We start from the raw sequence: 15,000 nt of genomic DNA, 5'->3' as shown, positions 1-15,000 counted from the left end.
TGATCCCAACGTGGTCTAGACCCAGGAGGAGACCCTGATCCCAATGTGGTCTAGACCCAGGAGGAGACCCTGATCCCAACATGGTCTAGGCCCAGGAGGAGAGTCTGATCCCAACGTGGTCTACGCCCAGGAGGAGACCCTGATCCCAACATGGTCTAGGCCCAGGAGGAGACCCTGATCCCAACGTGGTCTAGACCCAGGAGGAGACCCTGATCCCAACGTGGTCTAGGCCCAGGAGGAGACCCTGATCCCAACGTGGTCTCGACCCAGGAGGAGACCCTGATCCCAACGTGGTCTAGGCCCAGGAGGAGACCCTGATCCCAACGTGGTCTAGGCCCAGGAGGAGACCCTGATCCCAACGTGGTCTAGACCCAGGAGGAGACCCTGATCCCAACATGGTCTAGGCCCAGGAGGAGACCCTGATCCCAACATGGTCTAGACCCAGGAGGAGACCCTGATCCCAACGTGGTCTAGACCCAGGAGGAGACCCTGATCCCAATGTGGTCTAGACCCAGGAGGAGACCCTGATCCCAACGTGGTCTAGACCCAGGAGGAGACCCTGATCCCAATGTGGTCTAGACCCAGGAGGAGACCCTGATCCCAACGTGGTCTAGACCCAGGAGGAGACCCTGATCCCAACGTGGTCTAGGCCCAGGAGGAGACCCTGATCCCAACGTGGTCTAGACCCAGGAGGAGACCCTGATCCCAACGTGGTCTAGGCCCAGGAGGAGACCCTGATCCCAACGTGGTCTAGGCCCAGGAGGAGACCCTGATCCCAACGTGGTCTAGACCCAGGAGGAGACCCTGATCCCAACGTGGTCTAGGCCCAGGAGGAGACCCTGATCCCAACGTGGTCTAGACCCAGGAGGAGACCCTGATCCCAACGTGGTCTAGACCCAGGAGGAGACCCTGATCCCAACGTGGTCTAGGCCCAGGAGGAGACCCTGATCCCAACGTGGTCTAGACCCAGGAGGAGACCCTGATCCCAACGTGGTCTAGACCCAGGAGGAGACCCTGATCCCAACGTGGTCTAGACCCAGGAGGAGACCCTGATCCCAACGTGGTCTAGGCCCAGGAGGAGACCCTGATCCCAACGTGGTCTAGACCCAGGAGGAGAGTCTGATCCCAACGTGGTCTAGACCCAGGAGGAGAGTCTGATCCCAATGTGGTCTAGGCCCAGGAGGAGACCCTGATCCCAACGTGGTCTAGGCCCAGGAGGAGACCCTGATCCCAACGTGGTCTAGGCCCAGGAGGAGACCCTGATCCCAACATGGTCTAGGCCCAGGAGGAGACCCTGATCCCAACGTGGTCTAGACCCAGGAGGAGACCCTGATCCCAACATGGTCTAGACCCAGGAGGAGACCCTGATCCCAACATGGTCTAGGCCCAGGAGGAGAGTCTGATCCCAACGTGGTCTAGGCCCAGGAGGAGAGTCTGATCCCAACGTGGTCTAGACCCAGGAGGAGACCCTGATCCCAACGTGGTCTAGGCCCAGGAGGAGACCCTGATCCCAACGTGGTCTCGACCCAGGAGGAGACCCTGATCCCAACGTGGTCTAGGTCCAGGAGGAGACCCTGATCCCAACATGGTCTAGGCCCAGGAGGAGACCCTGATCCCAACGTGGTCTAGACCCAGGAGGAGACCCTGATCCCAACATGGTCTAGGCCCAGGAGGAGACCCTGATCCCAACATGGTCTAGACCCAGGAGGAGACCCTGATCCCAACATGGTCTAGACCCAGGAGGAGACCCTGATCCCAACGTGGTCTAGACCCAGGAGGAGACCCTGATCCCAACGTGGTCTAGACCCAGGAGGAGACCCTGATCCCAACGTGGTCTAGACCCAGGAGGAGACCCTGATCCCAATGTGGTCTAGACCCAGGAGGAGACCCTGATCCCAACGTGGTCTAGACCCAGGAGGAGACCCTGATCCCAACGTGGTCTAGGCCCAGGAGGAGACCCTGATCCCAACGTGGTCTAGACCCAGGAGGAGACCCTGATCCCAACGTGGTCTAGGCCCAGGAGGAGACCCTGATCCCAACGTGGTCTAGGCCCAGGAGGAGACCCTGATCCCAACGTGGTCTAGACCCAGGAGGAGACCCTGATCCCAACGTGGTCTAGGCCCAGGAGGAGACCCTGATCCCAACGTGGTCTAGACCCAGGAGGAGACCCTGATCCCAACGTGGTCTAGACCCAGGAGGAGACCCTGATCCCAACGTGGTCTAGGCCCAGGAGGACCTGATCCCAACGTGGTCTAGACCCAGGAGGAGACCCTGATCCCAACGTGGTCTAGACCCAGGAGGAGACCCTGATCCCAACGTGGTCTAGACCCAGGAGGAGACCCTGATCCCAACGTGGTCTAGGCCCAGGAGGAGACCCTGATCCCAACGTGGTCTAGACCCAGGAGGAGAGTCTGATCCCAACGTGGTCTAGACCCAGGAGGAGAGTCTGATCCCAATGTGGTCTAGGCCCAGGAGGAGACCCTGATCCAAACGTGGTCTAGGCCCAGGAGGAGACCCTGATCCCAACGTGGTCTAGGCCCAGGAGGAGACCCTGATCCCAACATGGTCTAGGCCCAGGAGGAGACCCTGATCCCAACGTGGTCTAGACCCAGGAGGAGACCCTGATCCCAACATGGTCTAGACCCAGGAGGAGACCCTGATCCCAACATGGTCTAGGCCCAGGAGGAGAGTCTGATCCCAACGTGGTCTAGGCCCAGGAGGAGAGTCTGATCCCAACGTGGTCTAGACCCAGGAGGAGACCCTGATCCCAACGTGGTCTAGGCCCAGGAGGAGACCCTGATCCCAACGTGGTCTCGACCCAGGAGGAGACCCTGATCCCAACGTGGTCTAGGCCCAGGAGGAGACCCTGATCCCAACATGGTCTAGGCCCAGGAGGAGACCCTGATCCCAACGTGGTCTAGACCCAGGAGGAGACCCTGATCCCAACATGGTCTAGGCCCAGGAGGAGACCCTGATCCCAACATGGTCTAGACCCAGGAGGAGACCCTGATCCCAACATGGTCTAGACCCAGGAGGAGACCCTGATCCCAACGTGGTCTAGACCCAGGAGGAGACCCTGATCCCAACGTGGTCTAGACCCAGGAGGAGACCCTGATCCCAACGTGGTCTAGACCCAGGAGGAGACCCTGATCCCAATGTGGTCTAGACCCAGGAGGAGACCCTGATCCCAACGTGGTCTAGACCCAGGAGGAGACCCTGATCCCAACGTGGTCTAGGCCCAGGAGGAGACCCTGATCCCAACGTGGTCTAGACCCAGGAGGAGACCCTGATCCCAACGTGGTCTAGGCCCAGGAGGAGACCCTGATCCCAACGTGGTCTAGGCCCAGGAGGAGACCCTGATCCCAACGTGGTCTAGACCCAGGAGGAGACCCTGATCCCAACGTGGTCTAGGCCCAGGAGGAGACCCTGATCCCAACGTGGTCTAGACCCAGGAGGAGACCCTGATCCCAACGTGGTCTAGACCCAGGAGGAGACCCTGATCCCAACGTGGTCTAGGCCCAGGAGGAGACCCTGATCACAACGTGGTCTAGACCCAGGAGGAGACCCTGATCCCAACGTGGTCTAGACCCAGGAGGAGACCCTGATCCCAACGTGGTCTAGACCCAGGAGGAGACCCTGATCCCAACGTGGTCTAGGCCCAGGAGGAGACCCTGATCCCAACGTGGTCTAGACCCAGGAGGAGAGTCTGATCCCAACGTGGTCTAGACCCAGGAGGAGAGTCTGATCCCAATGTGGTCTAGGCCCAGGAGGAGACCCTGATCCCAACGTGGTCTAGGCCCAGGAGGAGACCCTGATCCCAACGTGGTCTAGGCCCAGGAGGAGACCCTGATCCCAACATGGTCTAGGCCCAGGAGGAGACCCTGATCCCAACGTGGTCTAGACCCAGGAGGAGACCCTGATCCCAACATGGTCTAGACCCAGGAGGAGACCCTGATCCCAACATGGTCTAGGCCCAGGAGGAGAGTCTGATCCCAACGTGGTCTAGGCCCAGGAGGAGAGTCTGATCCCAACGTGGTCTAGACCCAGGAGGAGACCCTGATCCCAACGTGGTCTAGACCCAGGAGGAGAGTCTGATCCCAACGTGGTCTAGACCCAGGAGGAGACCCTGATCCCAACATGGTCTAGGCCCAGCAGGAGACCCTGATCCCAACGTGGTCTAGGCCCAGGAGGAGAGTCTGATCCCAACGTGGTCTAGGCCCAGGAGGAGACCCTGATCCCAACGTGGTCTAGGCCCAGGAGGAGACCCTGATCCCAACGTGGTCTAGACCCAGGAGGAGACCCTGATCCCAACGTGGTCTAGGCCCAGCAGGAGACCCCAACGTGGCGTCCTTACGTGGGGTGACCTGCAGGATCACGTGGCTGTGGGGCTTCTGCACCAGCGCTCCGTGTTGGTGGTCCAGCTGGAAGTCCAGCAGCATGCAGCAGTACCGGCCCTGGTCCGCGCGGGTCACGTTCTGCAGGAGGACCCAGAAGCTGTGCGGCGCCGACCCGAAGTGCAGCCCGGCCGGCAGGCTGCGGTTGCCGTGGGGACGGCCGGCGGCGGTGTGGCGCGGGCCCGTCCGGCCCGTGCAGCGCTGGTCGCTGTGCGGCGTGAACAGCCAGCTGCGCCTCAGGACGTCGGCGGGGTGCAGCGGCGCCCCCCGCTGGCTGCACACCAGCGTGACGGAGGAGCCCTCGGGGCAGGTGTAGTACAGGTGGGGGGCCGAGACCCCCAGAGTGGAGTGAGATGTGTCGCCTTGACCTGAGAGAGGAGACGGGTCGGAGGTGGCTCCTCCCCGACAGCCAATCAGAGAGGAGCCCAGTCCGTCACATGACGAGCATCAGCAGATTATTATGAACTTAGAACACAAACATGAGACTCTACGGCGTCGACACGCAGGACGAATACCCAGCATGCATTGCAACAGGACTACAGAGACCAGTGCCACCTGTTGTCTGGTTCACAAGACAGGAAGTGTGTGTGTGGACTGCAGCGAGGGTTAGTGTGTGTGTGTGTGTGTGTGTCTTCACACCAGACATCTGTGTTGGGCTCCGTCGTGGATCTCAGTTTCCTTCTCTGATCTCTGTTCTCCGGATCCTGGAGCCCCTCAGGGGCCCTCAGGGGCCCCCAACAGGCCTCCTTTGTTTGAGCCTGAGTGCCACCTGTTACGGACATGTTGCCTCTGACAGCCTCCGGACCGCCACAGAGGAACCAGAGGTCAGAGGTCAGCCTCCAGCACCACATGATACCTTCTCCTGAGGTCAGTGGACAGACTGGAATAGCTGGTACTCTTCACCTGAGAGGGCTCTACCTGTGTTTGAACAAGGGCTGCCACACACACACACACACACACACACACACTCCCTCTTTCACACCTACTGTGATGGTAATGAACAGGGTGTGAATGAAACCAGCAGGAGGATCCCAGATGAGTCCCCACACACACACACACACACACACACACACCCGTGTGGTGGTTTCAGGAGAAGCTGCTGCGTAGACACACAGAGCGTGAGACTCTCCGGGTGGAGGATGCGGTGGAGGTCGTGACGCTTGAGTCAGTCGCTGGGCCTCTTCCTCGGGAGCCAATCGGTGATGAGCGTGTGTGTGTTGTGTAAATAAAGTCTCAACCTTCCTCTTCCTCTCAATGGACTTCATCTAATGAGCTGCTGGTGGAACACATGTTCCTCAGAGGTCAGACTTCGTGTTCCTCAGAGGTCAGACTTCATGTTCCTCAGAGGTCAGACTTCGTGTTCCTCAGAGGTCAGACTTCGTGTTCCTCAGAGGTCAGACTTTGTGTTCCTCAGAGGTCAGACTTCATGTTCCTCAGAGGTCAGACTTTATGTTCCTCAGAGGTCAGACTTTATGTTCCTCAGAGGTCAGACTTTATGTTCCTCAGAGGTCAGACTTTATGTTCCTCAGAGGTCAGACTCGACTCATGCGTCACTGCTTGGTGAGGAGCAGCGGAGCGAAGGCTCTCAGTGAAGGTCAAGGCTGTGTCCTTGAGCTGGGGGAGAATCCGAGGGAGACATCCTGAGATGACGTGGAGGCCACTGGCGTGTAGGGCACTCTTTACTTGTCATACGTGCTGCACGACAAACACGCGACACCGTCAGCTACATGTCTGTGTGACTGAGAGGTGAAGAAGAAGCAGCGAGCTCCTCTTCCTCCACGATGCACCTGCTGCACACCGACCTGAGCCGCTCCCCCTGACGTGGTCATGTGGGCGGAGGCACCAGTGAGCTGCTCACAGCTGGAGGACTTGAGGTGGAGCAGAGGGAGCAGCCACTTCCTGTGGAGGTCTGGACTCAGTGGGAGGACAGGGCTGCGCTCTGATTGGCTATCGCTCTGCTTATCCAGAGTCGTGTGGAGGAGAAACATTATTGGCCCAAATGGCTGTTTTCATAAAGGCCTGGGGGGGGGGGGGCTTTAAAGTCCTACATTCAGTTAAACACACAACTTTAAACTTTGTTTTATTTCTAAACACGTTTAATAATAAATACTAATTAAACGACTAAATTGTCTTTATCCTAAAAGTTCATTCTCCATCACAAAGTGGCCTCAGTGACCCGGAGGGGGGGGGGGGGGGGCACCGATACCAGGGACATGGGGGACATGGCTCCTACACGTCGCATGGAGACTTGTCGAGGGCACTAACGTGTCCCTGGACCTGCATGCGCGCGCAGCTTTAGGGAAGTACCCCGTAATGCGCGTCCAGCGGTTTGAGACGTTAAGAGCTCTGAAAACGACTTGAGGAGATTTATTTAAAGACTTTAAAGAATCCTTACAGCCTTTGGGAGGAGCTCTAAGTTAAAGGTTATGAAGTGTCTCGGGTGGTCCACGCCAGATGTTCCGTCTCCAAACATCATCAACAACAACAACAACAACAGCGCGGCCACATGCAGCCTGTGGGCTCCTTTACTTTATACTTCATTATTTTCTTGAAACTCGAGTTCCGTAAAGGAGTTATTAATAAGAACCGACCGCCACGCAGACTCGCGCTCGTGCTCGCGCTCGCGCTTACCTCCAGATGTCGCACTCAGCGCGCAGCAGAACCAGAACCAGAACCGTCTCCGGTGGCTCCACCGCGAGGCTCCGGGTCCTTGGTCCATGTCTGAGGAACGGGTTCTGTTCAAGTCGAAACCTGAAGAGCTCTGAAGACCAGAAGACTGGCGAGTCCAGCTGCTGAGGAGAGGCTCCTCCCCCTCGGGTAGCCCCGCCCCCTCACTGTATTTCTCCCTGCTGTCAGCCCCGCCCCTTCTCTCTCTCTCTCGCTCTCTCTCATTGTCTCTCCCCCTCTGTCAGTCCTGCACCCTCTCTCGCTCTGTCTCCCTCTCTCTCTTTCTGTCTCTCTTTCTGTCTCTTTTTATCTATCTCTTTTTCTCTCTCTCATTCTCTCTCTCTCTCCTCCATGAGGGTAGCAGATAACACACACACACACACAGGCTGATGGAACTGAGTCAAACAGATACTTCACTGATCTGTATTGGTGTGTGAGTGGTTCCTCTAGGATGCACCGTCTGTCCTTCAGAAGGTTCTAGAGGCCCCAGAAGGTTCTAGAGGCCCTGGGGGCCTCAGAAGGTCCTGGAGACCTCAGTGGGTTCTGGAGGCCCCAGAAGGTTCTGGAGACCTCAGTGGGTTCTGGAGGCCCCAGAAGGTTCTGGAGACCTCAGTGGGTCCTGGAGACCTCAGAAGGTTCTGGAGACCTCAGTGGGTTCTGGAGGCCCCAGAAGGTTCTGGAGACCTCAGTGGGTTCTGGAGGCCTCAGAAGCTTCTAGAGACCTCAGAAAGTTCTGGAGACCTCAGAAGGTCCTGGAGACCTCAGAAGGTTCTGGGGGCCTCAGAAGGTTCTGGAGCCCCCTGGACAGACCTGTCAGCAGAGTTCTCCCTCTCCTCCAGACCTCCACCACCATATCCGTCCACATCGTGGATGAGAACGACAACGCCCCCGAGTTCCCCGAGGAGGAGTACGTGACGGTGCTGAGCGAGGGCCCGGACACCGTGGGCGCCACCATCGCCACGGTGACGGCCCTCGACCCCGACGAGGGTCTGAACGGAACCCTGAGGTACGCCATCGCCCAGGGGAACCTGGTCCAGACCTTCGGGATCAACAGCCTCACGGTGAGGGACTGAGGATCACACAACTACACGCACACACAACACATACAACACACACAACAACACACATATAACCCTCACCTGTGTGTGTGTGTGTATGATGTGTGTGTGTATGATATATGATGTGAGTGTGTGTGTGTGATATATGATGATGTGTGTATATGATGTATGTGTGTCTGTGTGTGTGATGTGTGTGTGTGTTTGATGTGTGTGTGTGTGTTTGATATGTGTGTGTGTGTGTAGGGGAGGATCACAGCTCTGAAGGAACTGGACTACGAGCTCAGCAGAGGTCACTACGTGCTGGTCGTCACGGCGACAGACCAGAGTCCTCAGCCGGAGCTCCGCTGGACGTCCAGCACGACCGTAAATATGCAAATGATCTTAAACACGGATCAACAGATTATCAATTATTAATCAGGATAGTTCACCAATTATTAATATTCATCTGGAACATCTGCTCCACGCAAAGAGCTATGTTCATGTTTAATACCGTTGACCTTTGACCTCTGGACGATTGGCTGTTGGAAGACAACCTGCTTCATTTATAAAGTGAGCAGGCAATGGAAGGAAAGATGTCGCAACAATATATTTATCCTACACAGCGTGTGGGAGGAGCCTGCAGGAGGACGTCACAGTGCAGCTCCTTTGATGTCACATGACGGATGTAACTCCTCCCTCAGGTGCTGGTCAACGTCCTGGACGTGAACGATGTGACACCCACCTTCCCCAGAGCCTTCGAGGGCCCCTTCGAGGTGACGGAGGGCCAGCCGGGGCCTCGGGTCCTGACCCTCAGGGCCAGCGATGAGGACTCTGGGCTCAACGGCAAAGTGGAGTACAGCATCACGGCCGGAGACCTGCAGAGTGAGGACCGGCCGGTTCTGTTGGGTCAGGGTCCAGGTCCTCTTGGGCTCTGACCTCTGACCTCCTGTCCCTCTCCCTCAGGTGAGTTCACGGTCTCTCCAGTAGAGGGCGAGCTGCGCGTCAGGAAGGACGTGGAGCTGGACCGGGAGACCACCGGCTACTACAACATCACGGTCACCGCCCGGGACCTGGGGACCCCCCCACGGAGCAGCTCGGTGGAGACACACACACACACACACACACACACACACACACACACACACAGACAGAGACACAGAGACACACACACACACAGAGACACACACACACACAGAAACACACACACACAGAGACACACACATACAGACAGAGACACAGAGACACACATACAGAGACACACACACAGAGACACACACAGACAGAGACACAGAGACACACACACAGAGACACACACACACACACAGAGACACACACACACACACAGAAACACACACACACAGAGACACACACACACACACACAGACAGAGACACAGAGACACACACACAGAGACACACACACACACACAGAGACACACACAGACAGAGACACAGAGACACACACACACACAGAGAGAGACACATGAGGTGAGGGGTCTTGGTTTGAGGGTCTAGGACGAGGGTCTAGGATGGGGGTCTTGGTTTGAGGGTCTAGGACGAGGCTCTAGGATGGGGGCGTGGCCCAGTGAGTTTGAAGCGTTTTGGTTCTGGTCCAGGTTGTGGTGGGGGTCCGGGTCCGAGACATCAACGACAACAACCCGGTGCTGCTGGACCTGCCTCTCAACAGCAGCGTGAGCGAAGGCGCCGCCGTCCACGCCGCGGTGGCCCGGGTCCGGGCGCGGGACGCCGACAGCGGGCGCAACGCGCTGCTGACCTACAACATCACCGCCGGCAACCAGGACGGAGCCTTCTGCATCAACGACACGGTGAGGGGGCTCGCCACTAGGGGGCGCAGTGAGTCACTGGGACACGGTGAGGGGGCTCGCCACTAGGGGGCGCAGTGAGTCACTGGGACAAGGTGAGGGGGCTCGCCACTAGGGGGCGCAGTGAGTCACTGGGACACGGTGAGGGGGCTCGCCACTAGGGGGCGCAGTGAGTCACTGGGACACGGTGAGGGGGCTCGCCACTAGGGGGCGCAGTGAGTCACTGGGACAAGGTGAGGGGGCTCGCCACTAGGGGGCGCAGTGAGTCACTGGGACAAGGTGAGGGGGCTCGCCACTAGGGGGCGCAGTGAGTCACTGGGACACGGTGAGGGGACTCGCCACTAGGGGGCGCAGTGAGTCACTGGGACAAGGTGAGGGGGCTCGCCACTAGGGGGCGCAGTGAGTCACTGGGACAAGGTGAGGGGACTCGCCACTAGGGGGCGCAGTGAGTCACTGGGACAAGGTGAGGGGGCTCGCCACTAGGGGGCGAGTGAGTCACTGGGACACGGTGAGGGGCTCGCCACTAGGGGGCGCAGTGAGTCACTGGGACACGGTGAGGGGACTCGCCACTAGGGGGCGCAGTGAGTCACTGGGACACGGTGAGGGGGCTCGCCACTAGGGGGCGCAGTGAGTCACTGGGACAAGGTGAGGGGACTCGCCACTAGGGGGCGCAGTGAGTCACTGGGACAAGGTGAGGGGGCTCGCCACTAGGGGGCGCAGTGAGTCACTGGGACATGGTGAGGGGACTCGCCACTAGGGGGCGCAGTGAGTCACTGGGACAAGGTGAGGGGGCTCGCCACTAGGGGGCGCAGTGAGTCACTGGGACACGGTGAGGGGGCTCGCCACTAGGGGGCGCAGTGAGTCACTGGGACACGGTGAGGGGACTCGCCACTAGGGGGCGCAGTGAGTCACTGGGACAAGGTGAGGGGGCTCGCCACTAGGGGGCGCAGTGAGTCACTGGGACATGGTGAGGGGACTCGCCACTAGGGGGCGAAGTGAGTCACTGGGACACGGTGAGGGGGCTCGCCACTAGGGGGCGCAGTGAGTCACTGGGACAAGGTGAGGGGGCTCGCCACTAGGGGGCGCAGTGAGTCACTGGGACACGGTGAGGGGGCTCGCCACTAGGGGGCGCAGTGAGTCACTGGGACACGGTGAGGGGGCTCGCCACTAGGGGGCGCAGTGAGTCACTGGGACACGGTGAGGGGACTCGCCACTAGGGGGCGCAGTGAGTCACTGGGACACGGTGAGGGGGCTCGCCACTAGGGGGCGCAGTGAGTCACTGGGACACGGTGAGAGGACTCGCCACTAGGGGGCGCAGTGAGTCACTGGGACACGGTGAGGGGCTCGCCACTAGGGGCGCAGTGAGTCACTGGGACACGGTGAGGGCTCGCCACTAGGGGCGCAGTGAGTCACTGGGACACGGTGAGGGCTCGCCACTAGGGGCGCAGTGAGTCACTGGGACAAGGTGAGGGGGCTCGCCACTAGGGGGCGCAGTGAGTCACTGGGACACGGTGAGGGGGCTCGCCACTAGGGGGCGCAGTGAGTCACTGGGACACGGTGAGGGGGCTCGCCACTAGGGGGCGCAGTGAGTCACTGGGACAAGGTGAGGGGGCTCGCCACTAGGGGGCGCAGTGAGTCACTGGGACACGGTGAGAGGACTCGCCACTAGGGGGCGCAGTGAGTCACTGGGACAAGGTGAGGGGACTCGCCACTAGGGGGCGCAGTGAGTCACTGGGACACGGTGAGGGGACTCGCCACTAGGGGGCGCAGTGAGTCACTGGGACACGGTGAGGGCAAGGGGGAGCAGGTGGTGGAACACCTGGGGGGGGCAGATGTGTAGATAACTATATAAGTATATAAGTATATAAGTGTGTAAGTGTATGTGTATAGGTGTATAAGTATATAAGTATAAAAGTATATAAGTATAAAAGTGTATACGTGTATAAGTATATAAGTATATAAGTGTATAATTATATAAGTGTATAAGTATATAAGTGTATAATTATATAAGTGTATAAGTATATAAGTGTATAACTATATACGTATATAAGTGTATAATTATATAAGTGTAAAAGTATATAAGTGTATAATTATATAAGTGTATAAGTATATAAGTATAAGTATTTATCACAGGTAAACTCGTATACGCGGTCAGACGTTGTGTAACGTGTCATGTGACGTGTCATGTGACCTGTCAGACGTTGCGTAACATGTCATGTGACCTGTCAGACAGGTGTGGTGCAGGTGAACAGACCTCTGGACCGAGAGCGAGTGGCCGAGTACAGACTGACCATCACCGTCAAGGACAACCCCGAGAACCCTCGCATCGCCCGCAGGGTGAGCTACGCCTGACCTCTGACCCCAGGATAATAATAACAACAACAATAATAATAAGACAATAAATAATAACAATAATAATGATAATAACAACAATAATAATAATAATGATAATAACACAATAAATGATAATACTATAATAATGATAATAATAATGATAATAACACAATAAATAATAACAATGATAATAATATAATAATAACACTATTAATTATTATAATAATAACAATAATAATGATAATATAATCATGATAATAATATAATAATGATAATAATAACAGTAATAATAATAATAATGATGATAATAACAATAATAATAATGATGATAATAATGATAACAATAACAACAGTCTTAATGTCTTTAAAGTCTTCTCTGGAGGAATTCACATGAAGAGGCTCTTGGCTCTTGGTTCCCATAGAGCTCTGACCGCTCATAAGCAGAAGCTCTGGACCCTACAGACTCATGACTCAGTCGGTGTGAACCCAATGAAGCACCAGAGTCTCTGGAGGAAGTGTGCAGCAGCTTCTGTCCCACCACACGTTCCTCTTCATGCTCCTCAGCCTTCTTCTTCTCCTCCGCTCATCTGCTGCTGGTCTCTCTCTCCTGGTCCTCCAGGACTCAGACCTCCTGGTGATCTCCATCCTGGATGAGAACGACAACCGGCCGGTGTTCAGCAGGACCAGCTACAGGGCGGAGGTCATGGAGAACTCTGCGGCAGGTAGGGAGGTGTTCATGGGAGGGGACACCTGTAGCTGCAGCAAGGTCAGGGGGGATGGTATGGTCATGGGTATGTTATGGTTATGTGTATGGGTATGGTCATGGGTATGGTTATGGGTGTGGTTATGGTTGTGGGTATGGTTATGGTTGTGGTCATGGGTATGGTTATGGTTGTGGGTATGGTCATGGTTGTGGTTATGGGTATGGTTGTGGTTATGGGTATGGGTATGGTCATGGGTATGTTATGGGTATGGTTGTGGGTATGGTTATGGGTATGGTCATGGGTATGTTATGGTTATGGGTATGGTTATGGGTATGGTTGTGGTTATGGGTATGGGTATGGTTATGGTTGTGGGTATGGTTGTGGTTATGGGTATGGTTATGGTTGTGAGTATGGTTATGGTTGTGGGTATGGGTATGGTCATGGGTATGTTATGGTTATGGGTATGGTTATGGTTGTGGGTATGGTCATGGTTGTGGTTATGGTTATGGTTGTGGTTATGGGTATGGTTATGGGTATGGTTGTGGTTATGGGTATGGTTATGGTTGTGGGTATGGTTATGGTTGTGGTTATGGGTATGGTTATGGTTGTGAGTATGGTTATGGTTGTGGGTATGGGTATGGTCATGGGTATGTTATGGTTATGGGTATGGTTATGGTTGTGGGTATGGTCATGGTTGTGGTTATGGTTATGGTTGTGGTTATGGGTATGGTTATGGGTATAGTTATGGTTGTGGGTATGGTTATGGTTGTGGTTATGGGTATGGTCATGGTTGTGGTTATGGTTATGGGTATGGTTGTGGTTATGGTTATGGGTATGGTTATGGTTGTGGTTATGGGTATGGTCATGGTTGTGGTTATGGTTATGGTCATGGGTATGTTATGGTTATGGGTATGGTTGTGGTTATGGGTATGGTTATGGTTGTGGGTATGGTTATGGTTGTGGTTATAGATAGATAGATAGATAGATATATACTTTATTAATCCCCAAGGGGAAATTTGTCGAGTCAGTAGCAGCAACACACAAGAATAAAAAAATATGGTTGTGGGTATGGTTATGGGTATAGTTATGGTTGTGGGTATGGTTATGGTTGTGGTTATGGTTATGGGTATGGTTGTGGTTATGGGTATGGTCATGGTTGTGGTTATGGTTGTGGTTGTGGTTATGGTTGTGGTTGTGGTTATGGGTATGGTCGTAGTTGTGGTTATGGGTATGGTTATGGTTGTGGTTGTGGGTATGGTTATGGTTGTGGTTATGGGTATGGTTATGGGTATGGTTATGGTTATGGGTATGGGTATGGTTATGGTTGTGGTTGTGGGTATGGTTATGGTTGTGGTTGTGGGTATGGTTATGGTTGTGGTTATGGGTATGGTTATGGGTATGGTTATGGTTATGGGTATGGTTGTGGTTGTGGGTATGGTCGTGGTTGTGGTTATGGGTATGGTTATGGTTGTGGTTGTGGGTATGGTTATGGTCATGGTTGTGGTTGTGGTTATGGTTATGGTTGTGGTTATGGGTATGCTTGTGGTTGTGGGTATGGTTATGGTTATGGTCATAGTTGTGGTTATGGTCATGGTTGTGGTTGTGGTTGTGGTTATGGTCATGGTTGTGGTTGTGGGTATGGTTATGGTTGTGGTTGTGGTTATGGTTGTGGGTATGGTTATGGTTGTGGTTATGGGTATGGGTATGGTTGTGGTTATGGTTATGGGTATGGTTATGGTTGTGGTTGTGGTTATGGGTATGGTCGTGGTTGTGGTTATGGGTATGGTTGTGGTTATGGGTATGGTTATGGTCATGGTTGTGGTTATGGTTATGGGTATGGTTATGGTTGTGGTTGTGGTTATGGTTGTGGGTATGGTGTACATGTCCATCCAGCTCTTATTCAGTGAGGATCTTGAGTTGGAGGCGATGAAGACGAGCAACGTGACGTCACACTGTGGAACATCTCAACATCTCTGGGTCGTGAACATATTCCAGCTGACTGATGGAGTCACTGCTCCTCGTCTCCTCGTCTCCTTGTCTCCT

The 15,000-nt window shown here is 55.3% G+C and overlaps 2 protein-coding genes across 2 annotated transcripts in view; one reads left to right on the top strand and one right to left on the bottom strand.

The window, feature by feature from the left end:
* Nucleotides 1-7,138, bottom strand: part of vsir (V-set immunoregulatory receptor) — a 10,279-nt gene extending 3,141 nt beyond the window's left edge. The window contains exons 1-2 of the mRNA XM_056435088.1: nucleotides 7,026-7,138; nucleotides 4,355-4,762 (exon numbers count right to left, since the gene is read on the bottom strand). Of these exons, the coding sequence (XP_056291063.1) occupies nucleotides 4,355-4,762; nucleotides 7,026-7,113 (496 nt within the window). The 5' untranslated portion in view covers nucleotides 7,114-7,138. The remainder of the gene's footprint in view (nucleotides 1-4,354; nucleotides 4,763-7,025) is intronic.
* The window catches only part of cdh23 (cadherin-related 23), a 62,709-nt gene that overhangs the window by 21,699 nt on the left and 26,010 nt on the right, over nucleotides 1-15,000 (top strand). Inside the window, exons 5-11 of the mRNA XM_056436190.1 lie at nucleotides 7,901-8,122; nucleotides 8,363-8,482; nucleotides 8,800-8,980; nucleotides 9,062-9,195; nucleotides 9,713-9,922; nucleotides 12,149-12,256; nucleotides 12,873-12,975. Of these exons, the coding sequence (XP_056292165.1) occupies nucleotides 7,901-8,122; nucleotides 8,363-8,482; nucleotides 8,800-8,980; nucleotides 9,062-9,195; nucleotides 9,713-9,922; nucleotides 12,149-12,256; nucleotides 12,873-12,975 (1,078 nt within the window). The remainder of the gene's footprint in view (nucleotides 1-7,900; nucleotides 8,123-8,362; nucleotides 8,483-8,799; nucleotides 8,981-9,061; nucleotides 9,196-9,712; nucleotides 9,923-12,148; nucleotides 12,257-12,872; nucleotides 12,976-15,000) is intronic.

Source organism: Pseudoliparis swirei, chromosome 17 (assembly GCF_029220125.1).
Source record: "Pseudoliparis swirei isolate HS2019 ecotype Mariana Trench chromosome 17, NWPU_hadal_v1, whole genome shotgun sequence".
Taxonomy (NCBI): Eukaryota; Metazoa; Chordata; class Actinopteri; order Perciformes; family Liparidae; genus Pseudoliparis; species Pseudoliparis swirei.
This window is presented reverse-complemented; position numbering and strand designations above follow the sequence as displayed.